At 40.8% G+C, this 22759-nt stretch overlaps 2 protein-coding genes across 13 annotated transcripts in view; one reads left to right on the top strand and one right to left on the bottom strand.

Moving 5' to 3' along the window:
- Positions 1–3701, bottom strand: part of MROH8 (maestro heat like repeat family member 8) — a 65524-nt gene extending 61823 nt beyond the window's left edge. For all 5 annotated transcript variants that reach the window (XM_072631508.1, XM_072631510.1, XM_072631509.1 and 2 more), the window contains exon 1: positions 3312–3701. In XM_072631508.1, the coding sequence (XP_072487609.1) occupies positions 3312–3688 (377 nt within the window). In that variant the 5' untranslated portion in view covers positions 3689–3701. The remainder of the gene's footprint in view (positions 1–3311) is intronic.
- Positions 3315–22759, top strand: part of RPN2 (ribophorin II) — an 83414-nt gene continuing 63969 nt past the window's right edge. For 3 of the 8 annotated variants that reach the window (XM_072631517.1, XM_072631518.1, XM_072631513.1), the window contains exons 1-5: positions 3315–3452; positions 8423–8613; positions 17585–17680; positions 18251–18426; positions 22148–22223. In XM_072631517.1, coding sequence (XP_072487618.1) covers positions 3440–3452; positions 8423–8613; positions 17585–17680; positions 18251–18426; positions 22148–22223 — 552 coding nt within the window. In that variant the 5' untranslated portion in view covers positions 3315–3439. Of the gene's footprint in view, positions 3453–3794; positions 3910–5215; positions 5295–8422; positions 8614–17584; positions 17681–18250; positions 18427–22147; positions 22224–22759 lie in introns of those variants that run through there. The other 5 variants (XM_072631514.1, XM_072631515.1, XM_072631511.1 and 2 more) reach the window with 3 other exon arrangements.

Here is a 22759-nt window from a genome sequence, read left to right on the forward strand (position 1 = left end):
ATAGGGGGAAAAAGGGAGGGCGAGAGAATGCAATACAAAAGATCTCATGAAGAAAACTCAAAGACTTTAAACATAAGCAGATAAATCAACAGGGAAAATATTAAAAGCATAAATAAAGAAGCATAAGCCTCCAGATGAATGTTCCTTCTAATTTTTTTTACAGACATAGACCTGCTATTGTTCTGAACAGAAAAATTTTATACAACCTGACGACTGTGCAGCCCTTTTAAAGTTTTGTTTTTGTAATATATACATAATACAAACATTTCTACTAAAAACGGAAAAACTGTGTATTTTCGATTTTATTTATTATTGAATAGTACAATGTTTTTCCTTTCCTAAAGGTGATAGCATGGGACTTTGAGTCTATCTTACATAACCTCAGGTTTCTGAAGCTAGCTAATTCAAGTAAAGCAATTACTACACTCACTCAGCATTTGACCATCTGAAAATAGAAAGGTCACCTATTTCATTCCTGACAGTCTACTGGACAGTCAAGATCACATGACCTAACTGAACCAATCCAGTGACAGTTGATGAACCAATGAGAATATACAAGAGTATCCAGAAAGGAAAGCAAAAACAACCATGTAAATAGTGACTTAGAATCGTTTTTAAAAGAAAGTTTCATGTGTGCTGTAACAATACAGAGTGTGCTGGAGCATCTCAGTCACTGGGTTGCTGTGCACTCATGCAGTTTGTTGGGAACTTTACTCTAGACTGAATAAATCAGTCTGGGCATCTATAAATAAATGCTGCAAAATGAAGTAGAAGGTTCAACACTTAAAAAGGGTCCTCCCCAAAGGACCCTGCACAAACCACAAAATGCCGGCCCTGACTGGTTTAAAGGAGAAGGGAGGATAGCAAAAATAATTGATACCATAGAAAAATTTGAATCTGGGATGTAAGACTCACCAAAGAAATAAGAAGGGAGAACAATCAATTGGGAATGCAAGTACACAGAAGTGAAGAACAAGACATTAAAATACATTATGTTCTCCATCCAAACAAAACATGCTGATCTAGAAGACAAGACAACTTGAGACAACCAGATTGCAGGTCTCCCAAAAGAACATGGTAAGTCAAAAACCCTCAACACGAGAGTGCAAGAAAAAATACAAGAAAGCTGCCTAGAACTTCTGAACACAGAGAATAAAATGCCAGTGCAAAAAATTCACAGATCACTTCCAGAAGAAAAACAAAACAACTCAAACGAACAATGACAGCAACAAAAAACTAAGAATGCAAATTCCGAGACACAGAATGGTTAAATTTAACAACTAACTCAAAGACAAGAAGTTCTCCAAGTGACCAGGAGAAAGACCTTCAATAGAGTGAAAAGGAAATTTGAATATTATATATGTAAGTATAAGTATATAGATAAATAGGAGGCAGTTATGATGGAATGCTCAGGCTACAGCCCTAAGATCATGTCTGAAAGCCTTCCAATTTCTTAGTAGGCCCCTGTCCCATGAGAAAATTTTCTCTTGTTTCAGAGCACATTCTCCCATCAGAAGAGACAGAGGGGTGCCTGGCCCACAGATTTTTGTCCCTGGCTGGTCCAATGACTCTTCCTCCCACCAGATCGCCAAGGGAACTGGCAGCTAAACAAAAAAACTGTCTTTTCTCCCTCAATGTTTGATGTACTCTCTACTCTTTTTCCCGTCCATAGCTCCCAAAGACTCCTGGACCCTTAGGTTACCTATTCTGTGACACTCCTTTCCCATGCCCCCTTTTCATATAAACCCCAGCACCATCCCCATCCTTTCCAAGGTTCTCTTAAGGACCCATGCTGCTTTTGCTAAAGCGTTACAATAACCTTTTTGCCAGGTGACTAAGAGGATGTTTGAGTGTGTGAATTCATTCCAGGTGATCCTGCCTTGGCATTCTTGGGGTCCCAGCATCCCAAAACCTCTTCAGTTAGGTGGTTCAGTGGATAGAGCAGTGGACATGGAGTCAGAAAGAACTGAACTGAAACCTATCCTCAGACATTTACTTGTTGCACGAACACAACAAGTCATTTAACCTCTGGTTTGCCCTAACCTACTTGAAGAAGGATATGGCAAACCACTCCAGTATCTTTGCCAAGAAAACCCCATGGACAGTACGGTCCACGGGGTCACAAAGAGTCAACACAACTGCAATGACTGAACAACCATATAGGCAAATAGGCATAAAACTGACATTTATGGAGCACTTTTAAGTTTGCAAAACACTTAATATACATGATTTTATAATCAGTTGTCTCCATTTTAGAGCTAAAATGGGGAAACTGAAGCTCAAAGAGGTTAAACGATTTGCTCAGAGTCCCACAACCAACAAGTGTGAGGGGAACTTAGTTAAGAACTTAAGTCAAGAGTTGGCTTAATCCTAGGATAAAGAAATTAAATTTCTCTATTTCCTGAACCCCAAATGGGGACACATTATCTAGAAAAAGAGTATTTTCACGAGTAAACCTTTCAAAAGCACATTTTCTTTACTAGCAATTGGGACTAGTCTGTAAACATGTTAAAAAAGGAACAGTCACCTTAGACACAGTTCCGAGTGCTAAAAGGAATTGGAAGTTAGGAGCCTTGTAAGTGACAGAAGAATGTATCCATTCTGCAATTAACATTTTCCCTCAACTCTCCCCCAAAGCACCCAATGCACAATGGAGCGTTCATGTATCCACTGTTTGCCACAGAATCCGGCAGTGTGGTGCAACGGGCAGAGCCCAGGTCCTGCCTCAGGCAGCAGCCTTGTAACCTGGCTCCTACATTTTACTACAAGTGTGACTCTTGGGAGACTCGGTGTTCTCATCTATAAAATGGCCAGAATCCTGCGGGTGAAGTCCTAGCGGAAAGGCTGCTACAACCGAGTACAGGATTTCCATTTCCGTGCAGCATTAAGGTTTGCAAAGCCGCGAAGCAAGAGAGTTGCGGTGCATCGAGCGATTAAAATTATTAGAATTACATAGCCGCTGTCCCAAATGAGGACGCCAACCTTTCGAGATTCCTGATTCCTCTCCCCCTTTCTTGCCACCCCAAGCCTGCTGTCCCTTTAAAATGGGCTACGCCAGAGAGAATGAATGACAAGGCCATTGGCCAATCAGCAGAAGCCCCGTTTCTAGTTCGGCTCCCTGCCTCTTCTACCGTTTTCCTGAACCACCGGGAGCTTAACGGTTGCTACGCGGACGGTTCCATGAAGGCTCTGCCCCTGGGGGTGGACGGGCTTCGACGCACAGACTCTGTGGGCATTTCAGGACCTTCTCGAAAGATTCACGCCAGAGCTTTACAGAGATGGATAAGACATTTTGATTAGGGATAAACCACCTGTCCTTGGAGCCCATTTTCGGGAGAAGATACTCTTGCATAGCCTCTCCACCTCCGCCGTTTAGTTGGAACCACCTTCTTGGGCGGAAGGCTGAGGCGCGCCAGGACCTGGGCCGGAGCTCGAAGAAATGGCGGTCCCGGGTGAGACGTTGGGCATGGCCCGGGCTTGGTCTTGGGGAAGGGACCCACGAGGTCCTCGTCTCCCAAGAGGGAGACAGTGGAAACCGAATGCGCCCTCCACTTGAGCTGGAAAGGCGTGTTCTCCCTCCCCTGCGGAACAGGGTCATCGGCACGTTCCGGTTTTGCGGGGGAGGGAAGAGGAAGGAGGAGGGGAGGGAGAGATTCGCAGGGACCTTACGGGTCCCCGAGCGGCCCATCCCCAGGGGGAGGCGCTCCTGCTGGGGGTGCGCGCGGGGGTGGGGGCAGGGAGGGCTCCGCGGAGAGGCGGAGGGGAGGGGTGGAGAGGGCGCGCTGCCACGGACCTTGGGGTGGGGGATTGGAGGAAGCGGGATGTGGCGAACGTGTCTGGGGCCTCGGGCAGCATCCGGGAGAGTGGCCTGGTGCTCCGGGCAGGACTCTGTTTCAATGACGATCCAAGGTTAGCAGAAGGTTTTCCTCGGAGCAGCCCTGTAGGAAGCAGAGGAATCGGGAGTGGTAGTGTTGTCCTCACTTGAGGAAACTGAGGCCCAGGGAGGTGAGGTGACTTGCCCAGCAGGAGTCGGAAGGGTAGGAGGCTCAGATGGAAGCCAGGAGGTGATTGGTTAAAGACGTTTAAGTTCATTCATTCCATCCACAAGCCTTCGGTCCATTCATTCATCCGATCGGTCAAGATGTATTAACCCTTTACTGTGTGCCAGGTACGGAGCTAAGTGCTGGGCATACACAAACACAAAAACAGTCCCTGCCCTCGAGGAGCTTATAATTTCCTGGGGAGAATTCCAGGGCCTCCGGCTTTGCCAGGCTCCAGTCTTAGGCCCCAGGAGAGAAGGACCTAGAGGGTATGTGGTCTAACCCTCTCGTTTTTGCAGATGAGGAAACTGAGGCCCAGGGAAGGTAAATGACCCATCCATGGTGACACATGTAATAAGTAGAAGCCTTTGACGCTGTTGATCACTCTCATCTAGGGATTTTTGGGATGCCTCTCCTGGTTCTTCTAAACCATTTGACCCCTCCTTCTCAGTCTTCTTTGCTGTGTCTTCATCTTGGCCATGCCTCCTAACTAAATAGTAATCTTTTACCCAGGAACCCTGAGGGTCTTCCCCTCCCAGTTTGATTTTTTTTTTTTTGATTAAAGGGGCCATCCCTTGAGCAACTATTTAAAGAAACCTGTTCATTGAATGGGTGTTATCTCACTCAAAGTGAGAATGCTATAAGACCTTAGCCTGAAAGGGCCAGGGTCTCCCATTGCATCCTGGGTCATCTCCAGTCCTGATGAATATCAGGTCACTGCACCCAGATGGCTCAGGAAAAGAAAGTGAGGCTGTTGACCTTGCACAGCACTCCCTCACTCAAATCGAAGTCAAGTGCAAGTCATGCCATCATCTTAATGTCATGGTTCTCTTGGAGAACAAGGACAAACACAAGCCCACTAACTAAAAGAGAGATGGTGTCCCACAGGGCCCTGACCTGGTTCTACTTCTCCCTCTGTACTATTTATTTCCTTTTATTGTTGTTGTTGTGTTTGTCCTTTGTTTCCGAAGAAGACCATGCCATCAGAGAAATGATGACATGACTTGCACTTGACTTTGTTTTGAGTGAGGGAGAGCTGTGCAGGTCACCAGCTTCACTTCTCCTCCAGAGCCAACTGAATCCAGTGACCAGATATTCATCAGGATGACTGGAGATGACCCAGGATGCACTGGGAGACCTTGGCCCCCTTAGGCCAAGGTCTATGCAGTTACTCACACTCTGAAGCTTGGATGCCTACAAGCCCCTGCCTGAGGGGTCTTCTGGACCCTCTTGACTTAAGAGTGATTATCAATAGTAAGTGTTACTGTTTCCCTCCCAGCCTGATGTCTTTCTTTTTCTTTGCCTCATTACAGGGGCCATACCCTGGCTACTTAAACAGGCCTGTTCAATTAATAGGCATTACCTCATCAACTACCATAGATTAAGTTACCATTTCTCATCTCTTTATAAGCCTTAACCTCTCTGCTTACCCTCCAGACTCACGTCTCCAGCTGCTTATTGGATATCTTGAACTTGAGGCCCTATAGATATCTTATACTCAACACGTCTAAAACTGAACTCTTTATCTTTCTCTCCAAGTCCTCCCTTCTTCCAAACTTTCCTGTTTCTTTCAAGGGTACCCCCATCTTCCCAGTCAACACCTCTCCCTCAGCTTCCATATCGCACCTGTTGCCAAATCCTATCTTTTCTGCCTTCATAAATCTCTTGTGGCATGCCCCATTCTCTCCTTTGACACTGCCACTGCCCTTGTGCAGGCCTTTATCATTTCCTACATGGACTGTTGCAATAGCCTTCTGGCTGTTTGGCTTGTGGCAGGCCTTCCCATTCCACTCCATACTCCACTCAGCTGTGAAAGTGATCTTCCTAAAGTGCAGATCTAATCATGGCAGTAAATTCTAATGACTTGTTACCACCTTCCGGACCAAATATAATAATAGCTTACATTTATATAGCTCCCACTGTGTGCCAGGCACCGTGCTAAGCAAAAATGACCCTGGAAGTAGGTGCTATTATTAATACCCATTTTTATAATTGAGGAAACTGAGACTGACAGGTTAAGTGACTGCCCAAAGTCACATAGTACTTGAGGTCAGATTTGATCTGGGGTCTTCTTGACTCCAGGGCCATTAATTTGTCCACTGCTTCAATTTAGTTGCCTCTAGCTTTATAAAATCCTCTGGTATTCAGAGCTCTTTATAATATTGTATCCCACTTTTCCAGTCTTCTTAAACCTTATTCCCCATGATCTTGGTCTCATTGCTGTTCCTTGAATAAGACTCTCTATATCCCAGTTGGGCATTTTTGCTGACTGTCCCCACACCTGAAATCCTCTCCTTTCTCATTCCTGCTTCCTGGCCTCTTTCAATTCCCAGCTAAGATCCCACCTTTATAAGAAGTCTCCCAGTCTGTCTTAATTCTGCTGTCTTCCCTCTGTTGATTACTTCCCATTTATCCTATATGTAATAACTTGTTTGTATGTAGCTATTTACATGTTGTCTGTCCCATTAGACTGAACTCCTTGAAAGCCAAAACCGTCTTTTATGTTTCTTTGTATGCCTTGGTGTTCATCATAGTGTCTGCTACACAGTTGGGACTTAACGTATCTTTATTGACTGACCAAACATCTGAGATGGTATTGAATCCAAGTTTTCCAACTCTAGAGTCAGTGCTTTTCTCATGTACCACCCCATCTGATAAAAAAGGGAAACTCCCTATCTTGAGGGAGTTTAAAATGATCTATTGAGGGATATAATAAATAGCATAGAGTGATAAAGGAAAGGATGCTACAAGGTAGTCACTGGATTGTGAGTGGAGCCACCAGACAGTAGGTTGTCATACTCTTTCCAATAACAGTAGTAATGTTACTTTGATTTTTGTTCCCTAAACAAAAGATGGAAATGAGTAGATAGGTTGCACAGTGGATAGAGCTCTAGGCCTGGAATCAGGAAAATTTATCTTCCTGAGTTCAAATCTGGCTTTAGACACTTACTAGCTGTGTGACCCTGGGCAAGTCACTTAATGCTGTTTGCCTAGTTTCCTCATCTGTCAAATGAGCTGGAGGTATCACAGGGAAGGAGATTTTCTTCTTTTAAAAATTTGTTTAGTATTCCATTTTTCCCCAGTTGCATGTAAAAACAGTTTTTAACATTAATTTCTAAAACTTTGATTTCCAAGTTCTCTCCCTTCTTCTCTCTCTACTCCCCCTCATCAAGGAAGCAAGCAATTCAATATAGGTTATACATGTATGGTCATGCAAAACACTTCCATAATAGTCATGTTGTGAAATAAAACAGACCCAAAAAAGCCCCAAGAAAAATAAAGTTAAAACAAAGTGTGCTTCAATCCACACTCAGACATTGTCAGTTCGTTGTCGGGGACGCATAGCATTTTTCATCATAAGTCCTTCCGAACCATCTTAGATCATTGTACTGCTGAGAATAACTAAGTCATTCACAGCTAATCATCCCACAGTAGTGCTGTTACTTGGTACACCGTACATTTCACTTTGCATCAGCTCATATAAGTCTGATTTTCCCCCAGATAAAAGGTGCTTTTGAATCGCAAGAACCTGAGAGAAATTGCAAGAATTTTCTAGCTATGGTGCATGGGGAAATACCAAGTATAGAGATAATAAAATGGCCCCAAGGTACTGATTAAAATAATGTTCAGATGCCCCTGCAGATCTTGATTGAAGTGATGCTCCAGTTGATTTGGGGAGTTCTCTAAATGGCAAGGTGCATGTGGATTTTTTGATGAGACATATGTTAGCTGTTACCATAGTCCCTGATAAATAGAGCTTTTTTGTGTGTATTCAGTCTGATGGAGACCAAAAGGATGTAAAGCAACCCCTGCCTTCCAGGAAGTTTTCAACTGGGGAAGACAGTGAACAATACTAGTGAGAATCATCTAGTACTTGGCCATCTTGTACGGCCAAGTTCTCTAGTCAAGACAGTGTTATAGGGGCTAGTTTTCTGCCCCCCCCCCCCTCCAGGAAAAGCAGCATAAGAGTGGGATGTGATGGCCATGGGACCCCAGATGTTAGCAGCCCCAGGCCAGTAGGGAGGAGAGAGGCATCTCAGGTCAGCTTGGGATTTTATGAGAGATGATGGTGGTGGAAATCTAAAGTGGAAACAGATTGAAGGGCTCTTAATACCAGTATGGTATTGGGGAACCATGAAGTTTTTTGACCAGAGACTAACGTGATCAGAGTGTGTTAGGAAAATCTTTGTTATTTGGGAAAAGTTACTTCACTCCCCACAAAAGTATATAATCTCCACAAAAATTCTTCCATATCTATTTTGTATAATCATAGCAGTTGTAAATGTAAACAATCTTTTCTGGATTATCAGTAATTTTAAATGGCATTGGGATAGGATGCAACTTATTTAATAGTCATTAAAATAAACACCTTTTTCTCCCAGGTTCCAACACCATCTTACTCTTGACCCTAACAATCACAATCATCCAGGCCCTAACACCCAGCCACTACCTCACTCAGCGTGATGTTGAACGATTGAAATCCTCTTTGAATCAACCATTTTCAGATTTGGAAACTGCTTTCTACTCCATCGTGGGACTCAGCAAACTTGGTGCACAAGTGCCTGATGTGAAGGTGAGATTGACTTTGGTTTACCTACCAGTTTTTAAGGCTCCTTCACTGCTATCTCCATTTTTTTTACTGGAAGGTTTTTTTTCCCCATAAAGGACAGCAAGAGTTAATTCAATTCACACATTTTTTATTTCAGTATAGTAATTGTTAAGTGCCTGTGTCATGCTTGGTATTATGCAATGTGGGACATGAAGAGTATGTGATTTTGTACCTCTAGAAGTGTATAGTCTATTTGAAGAGGCAAGACATAAACACCTAAGAGGATTACTAATAATACAAGGTAATAGAAGATAACTACCAAATGAATAAATAAATGCCTTGGATTCAGTGTTCTGAGAACACAAAGATCACCTCAGGTCTAGTGTGGCGTAGGAAGGCACAGAAAGGTGAGATTTGAGCTGGGCTTGGAAGGAGCCATAGGATTCAGGGAGGGGGAGAGAGAACATTAAAGGTGAGAAAAATGACATAAGCAAAGGAAACATCCACAAAACATGTTGAAGGGACAGTAAGTAAATGAATTTGACTGGAGTAAAAAGTTTATTCCCAAAGGACATATAGAACCAGGGACTGTTTTTAGGAATGCTTGAAGGAATAATCCACCAAAATCCTGATAATTACAGGATTAAGGCATGTTTGCTTTATGATAACATGTAGCTACATGGGAGAGAACCACTATAGATTTCAAGTCTTGTCTGAATAGCATCTCTCAGTGGGTAGTAGAAAACAAAACTTTATTAAATTTTGGGGAAATAATCAAAGGATGGGAGTCATAGAGCTTAAAATTTTAGGAGATTAAGGAATCTAAAGAACTGCTCACAAAATGTCATGGGTTCATTCGAAGACAAACTATTGAGACTTAGCAAATTCTGTGGTAGACTCCAAAGTATTCCAGGCAAAGGCCTGGTCAATTGGTGGCTCCTTGGGATTGGGGACAGAGTTGAAATGGGAAAGCCTTGGCAATTTTCTGTCTTGGCAGTTACTGCAGTGTTGCTAGTAAGAACCTTGTGTAGGCCCTTTTAGCAGGGTTCCAGGGAAGTTTATATTGATGGGCTTTCACTTAGACCCAGGGTTCCTCTTGTTCTTTGAGCAAGACATCTTGTTACCTGGGTATAGAAAACTTTGACTCATTTCATTAGCGTCTTACAGTGTTTCAGGGTAGTGTTATAAGTTAAGGTTATAAGTTGTAGCTCAGAGAATTGTCTCGGTTCTTGTGAACTGAACTATTTTTGAGCTCTGCTTGTTGTGTTCTTAAAATTGGTTTTGTCTGCTCTTAAAAGAATCTGATCTGATTTGAATGGATTCGGCATCAAATTAATGGTCATATGTTGTTGCAAAGTACTATTTTCCTATTGGTGGGAGAGGATGAACAAGACACAGATGTCTTTAGGAATTTCTATAGAAAGGCTAATACACAAATGTATAAATTGTATAAAATCCATGTATCCTTTGATTATTATTGTTCTGAAGTTTTAAAGTCCAAACCGAGTTTTCCAATTCCTATGTTCAGAGGACCTTTAAATGTTCATTTCTCTTTAGATTCTGTTTGACCGATTCTTGATGTCTCATAGAGTCATTAACTTCTATTTCCCCAATTCTAATTTTTATCAAATTGTTTTCTTCAGTTAACTTTTGCATTTCCTTTTCCATTTGTTCAATTTTCCTTTTTAAGGAGCTGTTCACTTCAGTGAATTCTTTTTTCATATTTTTAAAATCATTGCCCAGTTTTTCTTCTATTTCTCTGATTTGGCTTTTAAAATCCTTCTTGAGCTCTTCCAAGAATGCTCTTTGGGCTTGAGACCAGTTCATATTCCCTTCTGAAGTCTCAGATGTGAGTACAGTCTCAGTGCTGACCTCTTTGGTATTCGTGGTTTGGTCCTTGTCCCCATAGAAAGATTCTATGATCTTTTCTTTTCTGCTTTGCTTCTTATTCATGATGATCACCCTTTTCCTGAGTTTTAAAGTAAATCTGCGTCTGGGGCAGAGGGGGCTCTGTCCCACAGTTCTTGTGCCTAGAACTTGAGGCTTTGTATGTTGTGGCCTCTGGTTCTTTCAGCTAAAAGCTAAAACGCTGCAGCTTACCTGGTGCTGAGCTGGCTGGTGTTGGAAAGCAGAGGCCAGATGAATTCTTTATAGGTTTCCCTGGAGTTACCCTGGAGCTAGCTGCTTTAAATGTGGGGGAGGGGTGGTCTGAGCACAGGAGGTCTCCTCTGCTGAGCTAGAGCATAGGCAAGCTCAGTGGTTGGTGATCCTGTCTGTGCTAGTGTCTTCCTTATTCCCCTTGGGTGCTGAGGCATGCCTGGGCTCCACCCCCTGGGGCTCAGGATCTTCTCCTGGTTTGCTGAAATGGGGCTGACTGAGACAACTGTGGTCCTGCACTGGTCCCCTTTAACCCCTTCTGCTGCTCCCACTGTTACAGGATTTTTCCTGGGGAGATATGGGTTTTTCAAGGTCACCAAAGGGAGGGGTAGAGCATTTACCAATCATGCCTCCATCTTGGCTCCCAAAAGTTCAAGTAGGTGACTTAACAGACATTTAATCTGCAGGCCAATAGCCTCAGGAACAGCTGCTGCAGTTACCTGGGGCTCCGGGCTTGCTCTCTCTCCCTCCCTCCCTCTCCCTCTCTTTCTCTCCCTCCCTCTCCCTCTCCTTGTCCCTTTCCCTGTCCCTCTCCCTCTCCTTTCCCCTCTGCCTCTCCTTCTCTCCCTCTCTCTCTCTCTTCCACTGGACTTCCATCCTGGGCTGATATGCCTGAGATTCTACAGTGCAGCTGCTGTCTCAGACTGCTCAGGGCTTCATGCTTGGCCCTGCCATGGCAGGGACACACTGGTACAGCCTGTGCGCTGTGACCTCCTCCAGCCCCGTGCAACAGCCTCGTCAGCCCCATTGATCTTCCAGTCTATCCTGGGCTGCAGATCTTCCACAATCTGTCTCCTATTGGATTCTGATACTCCTACATCCATTCATATTCTCTTTTTAGAAGTATGTGAAGGAGTTTGTCTTAGAGTTTAGGTGATTAGTTACTCTCACTCCGCCATCTTGGCTCTGCCCCCTAAATGTTCATTTCTCCTTTCAGTTGTTTTTAGGCTTAAAATTTATGAGTTCATTTTTACATTTAGGTTGAAAATGCAAGAAGATGTTTGAGCCACCAGAGCTTTGTTTTTCTTGTTTAGTTGTTTTCCAGTTGTGTCTGACACTTCGTGACTCCTTTTGAGGTTTTCTTGGCAAAGATACTTCAGTGGTTTGCCATTTCCAACTCCATCTCATTTTGTAGATGAGAAAACTGAGACAAATAGTATTAAGTGACTTGCCCAGGGTCATACAGCTAGAAATTGTCTAAAGTCCTATTTGAATTCAGATCTTCCTGACTCCAGTCCAGTGCCCTGTCCACTGTACCTTTCACATAATATTTGTTTGTTTGTGCTCTCAAACCTGACTAATATTTTTATTGTGTTCTATTCTTCAGAATCAGGTTTCATTCCATAATATTAGCTACACAGCTTTATAATACTTGCCAAAATTATAATGCTTGAAAATCTAGCACCAGCATAAGACAATCTTATTAACAATAAAATGTGATATAAAAATAATATAAAACACAAACAGAACTTATTGCCAATTACTATTAGTCTAATTGAATGCCTTTTTCACTATCTACATATTAAAAGCTCCAGGCATGTGTCTCTTGATTTTAACATTCTTTATTTGTTGAAATCGAAACCAGACAACTTAGATCAATAATGAAATAAATAATATTTACTGTGCTCCCCCAATTCTCCTGCCCACACATATTTATGATACCTGATGTCAATCTGACTTCAGTTCCTCAGTTCTAAGGTTACTTCATGATTTTAGCTTTCCTTTCCAGATCTACACCAGAGTAGCAGCATTGGTGGAATTCAACCTGAAAGTCATTTATAGTCTCCCTAGCTTCTTGGAAAAGAATTATCTATTTAGAGACATTCTCTTGATCTAACCAGTTTCTAACAGGGAGCAACTTATTCAGACTGATTTCTGCCAGGCCTAGAGGCCTGTATTGGGCTACCCGAGTCTTTCTTACCTCACCTCCGAGGTCTTCGGCTGGCCACGCCGGATGCACATATGAGAGAAAGGACGTTCCAGAGTCGAACAAGGGTTGAGCTTTATTACAGGGTCTAGTTACAAGTGCAGGGGGGTCTTCCTTAGGAGGAAGAGGGGGAGATTTCCTAAGGAGGCTAAGCTTAAGGGATTGGAAGTAGAAGTACAAGCGGGGAGAGAGGGGGAGGGGAGAGAGGAAAGAAAAGAAGCGGAGCCCTACTGTCCTCTTTGGCTCCACACGTGCTAAGAGAGCTTTTAGGCTTCCTCAATCCTACTTAACCTTCAGCCGCACAGTTTGCATCTCAATACCGTGCTGTTAGGTAACTAGGTGTGCTCCAATCTGGGACAATCTCGAGGGCAGGGAGACTCCACCCATCACGTATCTCCCGGGGAGAGGCGGAAATACCCGAGCTAGCCGAGCTAGCTCAGTCTGACCTTCTCGAACCCCCGCTGTTCATGGAGGGCCTCGTAAGACTCTAAGATTTAGAAGTCCCACTTTTACCCGCCCGAGACCGTCCACACAGATTTCCACGAACTGAAATTTTTCCACAAAAAAATAAAGCTTTAATCTTTCAAAATATTTCATTCTGTTGAAGAGCAAAAATTGAAGATGGTAATTATTAGGACGAAAGAGGTAACTTAACAGTATCAAATAATAATAATTCACATTGAACGCATTTTGCTTTGAGAGGACAAAGCATTAAAATGCCCTTTCCTTTCAGGGCTTAGCACCTCACTTGCCATTTTTATCTTATGTGAGATGAAGTCATTTATAATACAGGATTGGGGAAACTCCTCTATCCTATAGTCTCTGTGAGAGAAAATAAAATAGTAAGGCTGGTTGCAGATATTTAAATTTCTTAATTTCCAAATTGATAATTCATAGTGATTCCAAGGAAACTTCAGTATGAAATTCTTTACAAATTCAGCGTAATTCCTTTTATACTCTGTAAGTTCATATTCAAAATATCAGGCATATACTTTCTGTTTCTGTAGTCATCAGTTTAAACTCCATAAATCTTAGTAACAAGAGAGTCCTTTCTTAACACAATTTTGTTCTCATAATTGATATGATCTCTTCCTATGTCCCTTGATTGACCAGGTCATGTAAAGGTCAAATGCTTTCTCAAATTTTTATCCCCTTTCATTTATGAGGGTTAATCTTGAAAGAAGTTAAACAACCCCCAGCAAATTCTTTCCATTATTCAACCTTATAAACAATACTGTCCTCTTCTGGAGTCCTTCCCAGCTTTGCTTTGTTGGGCTCTCAGTAAAAACCTAACCATTTGGGCTTTTCTTCTTGTTAACAGTTTAAGCTGTTGTATTTTTTTTTCCATTTGAGTCATCCCAGGTATAAAACTTCCACTTTTCTGGAGCTAGCAAGATCTAGGCTTCTACAATATGTTCAGAAAACAAGCCACGGTACTTCTGGAGGAGGCAGGGCAGATTTAAAGTACTTCCCTTCTTTTGTACTGCATCTCATTCATCTCCCATTTAACCTGTACGTACAGTAGGAATGAAGGCAGCCAATGGTGGCGAAGACACAGTAGCTTGATCACATAGGAAAACATATAAAATAGATACTGTTGGGTTCATGACTCACAAATAAGAACAACCACTACCAGGACCCTGTGTTTCCTTTGCCATAACTAACCTTATGATACCTTGAATAAAACAGCAGTAACAAAACAGACAGACATAGAGCCAGATAAAATTCTGGCAACAAGGACCTTGGGTGGAGGGGGGAACCAATGAACTTGTCCCTATAAAATCAACAGACAATAGAACCTTTTCCTGGGGAAGTCCTGCGTTCTCTCGACAGGACTAATAAAACCAGAACCATAGGAGTAGAGGACAACCTTAGTTATACCCAACAGTCTGGCAAGACTTCGGCAGTTACAAAAACAGCCAGATCTTCTTGAGCCAGAAATGTATCAGATCAAGTACAGATGGCAGAAAGTTGCCCACCTAGGGTTATCTCTGAGGCTGGGGATCTCCATGAAGGGCCAGCCTTCAACCCAGGACAGCCACCAAGACTGCAAAGCCATTCATTTTGAGTAGCTTCTATTAAGAAAGAAATTAGACAAACACAGTCCATCTTGGGGGATTCCTTCTCAGAAATATATGTTGGTTAATCTATGCAGTCTGAGTCTTCTGTGTACTTACTTACTCGTTTCTGTGTAGAGATTCAATTTTTCACATAGAGTGGGCACAAAGAAGAACCATTGAGGTCTAATTCCTGCCACTGCCACCCCCCTCCAAAGCCAGCATGCTGGGATCAGAGAACAGTTACAGCATCCAACTTCAGTCCCAGGACTGTAGGAGAAATATTCTAATAGGCTTCTGCTAACTGGCCAAGATATTTTTTTTATGTGTCTACATGGGAGAGAATCTCATCTAGGGAGTAGGAACCTTTCATTCTTTGTACTAGTAGCCTAAGCACTGGCCTAGTTTCTGGCACATACTGACCAGGCATTTAATAGATATTTGTTGATTGATCAAGTATGAGCATAGAGCCCTGATTCCACAGGAGTAAGCTAAGACAGTGGCATTTAAGTAAAGGTGAGTGTGACACCCATATGCAGGGTAGTTTTAGAAAGAGAGTCAGGGAGACCAATTAGACTACTTCAGTAGTCCAGAAACAAAGTAATAGTTCATATTTATAGGTAGTTTTGGGGTTTACAAAGTACTTTCCTCACCTGAGCAAAGTTGATGGCAACAATGATAATAGAAAAGAAGAATGGAAGCAAGGGACATTAAAAAAGGATTGATTGACAGGACATAACAGCTTTATTTGACAAATGCTTGAGGAAGGGGAAGAACTTCAAAGATGTATCCAAAATTTTAATCTTGAATGACTTAAAAGAACGATAGTACTCTTGACAGAAATAAGGAAGTCAGGAATTTTTTTGTTGTTGGTTTTTTTTTGAAAGACATGAGTTTGGCTTTAGACATTTTGATTTGATGACAGAATATCTAAGTGGAATTATTCAGCAATAGTTCTTCAATTGGAGATGTGAGACATGCTGAGGAGAGCAGTCTGGATTCAAGCTGCCGCACAGATGTGATGCTGAACTTAGTTCTGGACACCAAGAATTGCATCTTCTAGTAAACGTGCTAGTATTTTGCAAATGGGTTAGAACTCTCAATTCAGGATCTTAGTATTCATATTTTACTCATTATCATTATGGATTGGTTTCGAAAACAGCCTAAAAATGTTTTGGAGCTATTGGTTATAGTAAAATGTTGCTTCCTGAGTTATTCATTCTCTTTATTTTATGAAATGTCTTAGAAACAGTTGTATTAAATATGTACATGTGATAATAGAGAACTGTACCAAGGCCTCGAAGCTATTGAATTAGCCACTTGTTCGGACCGGAACCATCAAATTAAGAGTTATATCCTAGTTGCTCCCACTTCATTGATGGGGGCAACGTGCCTCATTTTTCATCCTTTGTTCTGTCAATTGGTGAGAGAGATCTCCAAGCAGAGTAGTGTTTGCTTTTTGAAAACAGGTGAAAATGCCTGCTGCAACAAAAATGCCAGGTGCACACAAGAGTTTGACATTTTTAGCAAAATTGGGAGATGAGTATATGAATTAAAATGGAATGAATTTATAGGTAAAGAGCCTTGTAGAATTCATTCGAAACAGTGTGAGAAGACTATTTTCATTGCTTGTCTGTTAGTTGACTGGGACTTTTCACAGTTTAATACTTTTATAACGACTGATATGTGCCCTCCTCACAGTTTGCTGTTTCCATTACTAACTTAAGAAGCATCAGTTTAAGCTATCGTATATCGCACTGTTGGAAAAGGACACAAAATTGCTTGTTCACGTTGCATTGCTCTCAAATTGGTAGCTGAAGTAATTTCATGGATCAGTTTTAGTTTCTTAGTAACTAGATGTTATGCTACAGCTTTTCCACAAGAGGGAGACAAAGCACATGCTTTTATTTCAAACCTTGTACATGTGGAGGAATTTCATTGTTGCAGTAATTTGTTTCTTTCTCCCTAAACTTAATTTACAATCTTCTAAAAGGTTTTCTTGTTTCCTTCCTTTCCACAGTTGTCATTTTTAAAGATAATTTATTCAGAATTTTAATGAAATTCAGGGGTTTTTTAGACTCTTGTTAATTGCTAAGCTGTTTTTATTTTGTTTTGGGGTTGTTTTGGTATTCATTGGGGTTGTTTTGTTTGTTTGGGAGGCAGTTGAGGTTAAGTGAGTTCCCTGGGGTTACACAGCTTAAGTGTCAAGTATCTGAGACCATATTTAAACTCAGGTCCTCCTGACTCCATGGGCTGATGCTCTATCCACTGTGCCACCTAGCTGCCCTCTCAGCCATTTAAAAATTTTGTTTTGGGAAAAGACTTGCAACGGAAAGTGCTGTTTACATCTAGAGAAGTCTGAATGCAGGTCAAAGCACATCATTTTGCTTTTTCTTTCTTATGGTTTTTTCCCTTTTGTTCTGATTCTTTCACAATATGACTAATGTGGAAATATGTTTAATGTAATTGTACATGTATAGCCTATATCAGATTGCATCCCCTTTTGGGGAGGGAGGGCAAAAAAATTAGAACTCAAAATCTTATAAAGTGAATGTTGAAAGCTAAAAGTAAATTTTAAACAATTTTGTTTTGGAATGACAAAAATATATGTCTTCATAGATCAAAATATTTAGTGATGTTATCTATGTGAGAGTACCACCTTAGTATTTCTAACTTTAACTCCGTGTGCTATGAGGTAAACAACAGTTTTACATCTTTCAGTGAAAAATGGATGATCATAAGATAAAATCATGTGTAAGTCAGTGTAGGGATAATATATTGTATACTGTGCTGGGATTTTTCCCATTCCTCTTAAAATCACTACTTGATCTTGATTTCTTTTTTTTTTCTTTAGCAAGCCTGTACCTTCATCAAGTCCAACCTAGATCCCAACAATCTTGATTCCCTTTTCTATGCAGCACAGTCCAGCCAGGTCCTTTCAGGATGTGAGGTAAGTTAAATCTCTTCAATCTAACATTACAACCATTGAACTATAAAAGCCTCTTTTCACATCCTTCATGTTAGTGGGTTTGGGGGAGGAATTGTTTGAGGTTTAAAAAAATAAAAGTTTTTTGTTATTGTTTTTTCTTTTTATAGCTTTGGTGAGAGTTGAGTTCTGTTTAGTTTTTGCTTTTTTTCCCTGAATTTTGACTTTTTATGGCCTTGTCTGTCTTAAGAAAAACAAGTAAATAATCCTTCTTTTAACAGTTTTTTCCCCTTGCTGTTTAGAGAAACCTTGATTTTCTTTTCTAGCTCATCTTTTTTCTTGAAAGAAAAGGAAAGGATAATACACATGAAAAATCCCTTCTCAGCAAATTTCCTGAATGCAGGATAGCCATCGTGCATAGAAAAATGACTGTCTGCACTAGGGATCAGACATGTTAAACATCAGTGTGGGTGTGCTGACGAGTTTGATGCCTTTTGAGTGTCACTTTGCTGCAGCCATAAAGAAGAGAGCCTAGATTGCCTAGTTGCCAATACCTGATCTGAAATCCTCTGTGTTTCTACCATTCTTTCATAGATTTCTATTTCCAATGAGACCAAAGATCTGCTCCATGCAGCTGTGAGTGAAGATTCATCGGTTTCCCAGATCTACCATGCAGTTGGAGCCCTCAATGGCTTTGGCCTTCCTTTGGCATCTCAAGAAGCACTCAGTGCTCTCACTGCCCGTCTTAGTAAGGAGGAGACTGTGCTGGCGTGAGTCATTTTTAAGAACCATTTCTTCAATTCCTAATAACCTGCGATAGTGTCCCTATTACTGTGCTTAGAAAGTTGAGTATGTAAGTTTTATCCTCTAGGAGGAAGGTAATTACTACCAGCCAAGTAATGGATGGACAATAAGGTATAGAGTCAAAGACAGAGGAAGGAGGGATAAGTTAATCTTATGGGTAAAAAATAAAAATAAGAGTGAGTATGTAATTAATAATTGTATCAGTTTACCAAGATTCACCAAGTATTTTCCTCATAGTAATCCTGTGAGCTCGGTATAGTTCAAGTTAATAATTATTATCCACATTTTATAGAAGAGCTTCAGAGAGTAATTGATTTGTCCAAGTCACAGCTATACAGTATTAGAACTGGGTGTACTATTTTAAGACCAAATTCTCTCTATGACATCACATTGCCTCTTAATGATTAGTCATAGGAATTAGTTCTTTGTCTAGTCTGGCTGTACTGGGGACAAGCCAAAAAGAAATAAGGCAAAATTTTAGGACCTCAGCATACGCAAGAGGACCTGCTTTTCTAAAAGGAAAGTAACTTTTGAGGGGTCAACAATCTATTTTCATCAGGTACACATATATCATTCACTAAGTTCAGGGAAAAAAGTCAGCACTTAAGGGAAAATACAAATAGAAATAAAGAGCAATAGACAGTGCTTCCAATTGTCTGACCATACATATAAAATTACCAGAGAGAGAAACACCAATATCTGGGTTTTCAAAGGGAGGGGGAAAGCTCGTTAGTGGGTTCCTAGAGTCTCATCTGGCCAAACAAACACTTCCACTGAGTAAGCCCCAAAGTAAAACCTGATGTCAGAGTATTTATATATTTTTCAGAGCCAGAGAGCATCACAACCCTTGAGAGCCAGTGCTGCATTAGAAATTAACTAAAGGTGTGAGCCTTCCTACAAAACCAGTTTCCCCTAATCAAACTTCCCTTAATGGGCAGACCCCTTAATGGGTGGGGAAGATCTTTAACTCTCATAATTACTGTTATAAGCTGTCACTCTATAGCCAAGCAGATTTATTTTCATTCTTAAACTTCCTTTGAGAACTTTACCAGCATCACTATGACATATCCCAAAGAACAGGAAAGTTGTTTTAGCTGAAAAATCCTTTTCTCTCACCTTCCTAGCCTTTTCTGAGCTCTGCATCTATTATTGGCAAACACTGGGATATTTGTCATGTTTAAAATTCAGTTTCATTTCCCAGCTGCACCATATAAGAGTGGATCCTTAAAGACTATTTCATATTGACTCTCATGCTTTCTTTTAGTGAACCACCACTTTCTTGTTTTATAATAAAACATTTCAGTGGAGTAAGTTTTTCAGCGTGTTAGAATTGTTGTGAAGTTAATGGAGATCATTGAACACAGAAAAATCTTTCACCTTGCATTGTCCAGCATATTGATTTTATAAATGGTGATTGAGCCCTAGGCCAGACTCTGCCATTGGTCTGGTACCTAAGAGCAGTGAGCTCATTCAACCACCAGATGGCCTTAGTTTTCTCTTTTTAATCTAGAAGAGCTCTGTTTACATTTTTCAAGGTTTATACCTTCCCAGAATATAGATGTGGAAGGGAGACTTAGAGAACATCTAATCCAGACTCCTAATTTTATGGAAGAGGAAACCTAGACTTAGAAAGATTAAGTCTCTTAATTGCCCAAATCAGTTGCCATTCAAGATTAGAACCAGGACCAAGATTAGAACCATGTCTCCTGACTTCTGGTTTAGGGTTTTCTCTGTTGTATTATGTTGCTTCACAAAGGCAGCATTTATTTATTGAATTTATTCTCTGGGCATAACATCATGCTAGGATTTGTATGGCATCCAAAAATGTAAGACAGTTTGCCGTCTGTGAAAAATTAAACAGTATAAGAGATGTCTTAAGATAGTATGTAATTAAGAGTTAAATTAGAGCTACAGATGAGAAATGCTGTGAATTTTGGGAAAGGAGAAATTATTGTGATTTGGGAAGACATTCACATTATGCAGATGTTGGGGGAACTTTCCATCTCTTCCATAGATGATTTTCAGACTCTGGTAGAATATGTGAATATTGTTACCAAGAATAAATTTGTAGCTTGCTTTCTGCCTGTTCTTATTTTGTTGTTCTTTCTAGCACAGTCTGAGGATGAAGGAAAGAAGTTAAAATACAAGTCATCATATGTTGCTTCTTGTGGGCAACTTTGATAAGATTTGTTAGAGGAAAAATTTGTCTACCAGTTAGGGATTATCCTATCCTGAGGTAACATTTTCAATCCCTCTATTTACTTGGGTAATTGAAGATCTTCTAGAGGGATTGAATATATAACAAAAGACCCATGATCTCATTGGTATGACTGCTTTCTACTTCAAATAAAACATTTTTTAATGCTGTCTAGTCCTGTGCAACTTTAGTCAATCAACAAGCATTTGTTACACTTGCTATGTGCTAGGTACTTTAGTTATGAAGACAAAGGTGATAGAGCTTCTGCCTTCAAGGCACTTGTATTCTGCCAGATGGATGCATTATCTTCACGGGTAAGGGAATACAATATATATACAAAATAAATGCAGAGTGATTTGGAGGGAAGGCTATTGACAACCAGGAGAATTGGGAAAGGTCCTCAAAAGAAGGTGGCACTCAAGCACACCTATGGGGAGCTAGTTCCAAGAGGCAGAAGTGAGGAGAGAGAGCATTCCAGGCCTAAGAGTTAGCCTGAGCAAAGAGGCAGGGGTGGGGTAAGATGTGATCAGCCTAGAAAGAGAGCCTGGAACCAGGTTGTAACATACTTTAAATGCCAAATAGAAGAATTTATATTTTATATTAAAGGTGTTTGAGAGCCCCTGACACTTGTTGAGCAGGGGAATTACATGGTCAGAGTCACACTTGTCACATGAGTTTTCCATAAGGATCCACCTAATGGCTTAGAAAGTTTGAATAGTGGAAGTGAAGCGGATGATACAGTGCTGTTTAATTTGTGATGTTCTTCCAAACACACCCAGGTGTTTTGTATTACTGTCAGCCTCATGAGGCTAGTATCTCCTTGGGTGTCTCAAAGTACATCTGAGTTAGGGATCATATAAATGGTGAATTTGTTTGACTCTTGAGAAGGCCAGGTTACTATCACATAAGGCCATCTAGGATGGTTCTTGCATCTCTTGCTTCTTTCTGGTTCCCTTTCTGCTTTTCTTATGTCTTGTTCTGCTTTGTCACGGAAAGGAACAGATGAGGATGGTGCAATAAGAAAGGAAAATTACTGACACTGTAGAAGGCATCAAAAAATAGCTTGCTTGTTTGTATTTGGGATGAATGGTTTTTCTAATATCTACCTAGGATAATCTAAGTTATAACAGACATTAAAACTAGATTTCTCAGATGGGGAAGCAGTATGGTTTACTGGAAACACCACTAAACTAGGGTCAGGAGACCTGAGTTATAGTCCTGGCTCTATCATGAACCAGCTATGTGACATTCCCCTCCCTGATCCTCAGTTTCCTTATTTGTAAAGTTAGGGAATTGTACCATTTGGTCTTCAGGGTCTCCTTTAGCATCCTGTGATTATGAGGTTGATAATCTCTACCTTCTGTTTTCTAATTAGATTTGAAACTATTATTTTATCTTTTGTTTAAATCAAATTGTTTCTAGTAAGAGTATGCATGTATATCTGAATAGACTTGCTCACTCTAGACTTGCCTTTTTTTTCACTCTTACAGAACCATTCAGGCTTTACAGACGGCATCATACTTATCTCAGCAAGCTGATCTGAGTGGCATCGTAGAAGAGATTGAGGTAGGAATTGAGCATTCCAAATGGGATTCCCATCTAATCCTTTTGAAAATTCTCCAAATAGCCGGCTAGGGTAAAGAATGATTTGGTTTAGATATGTGTTTTATTACCCTATGCTTTTTGAGAGAGAGAAGAGGATTAATTGAACTAGCCTGTACTTGTTGTGTTTACTTTTAATGCTTGACTCCAAATAATTATAAAAAAAACCTTCAAGTTGGAAGGGACCCCACATTGGGTCTTCCAGTCTATTCATTACCTACAGCATAAATACCTTCTATAAAATCCTCAATAATGATCACCTTCTGATAGAAGAGCAGAACCAGAGCTGGGGAATTCCTTGCATTGCAAGGTGACCTGCTCCATTGTTGAACAGCTTTCATTATTAGGAAGTTGTTCCTTATATATTGAGCTGAAATCTGTTTCCTCCTGATTTCTACCTACTCCTCATTCTTTCCTTCTGGGACTAATCAGAAACTGAATTGAGACTTAGCAGACTTTTGCATTCAAATCTCAGTTTTGCCATTTTTGAAATACTTGTA

The sequence above is a fragment of the Notamacropus eugenii genome, chromosome 1 (genome assembly GCF_028372415.1).
Source record: "Notamacropus eugenii isolate mMacEug1 chromosome 1, mMacEug1.pri_v2, whole genome shotgun sequence".
NCBI classification, from domain to species: domain Eukaryota; kingdom Metazoa; phylum Chordata; class Mammalia; order Diprotodontia; family Macropodidae; genus Notamacropus; species Notamacropus eugenii.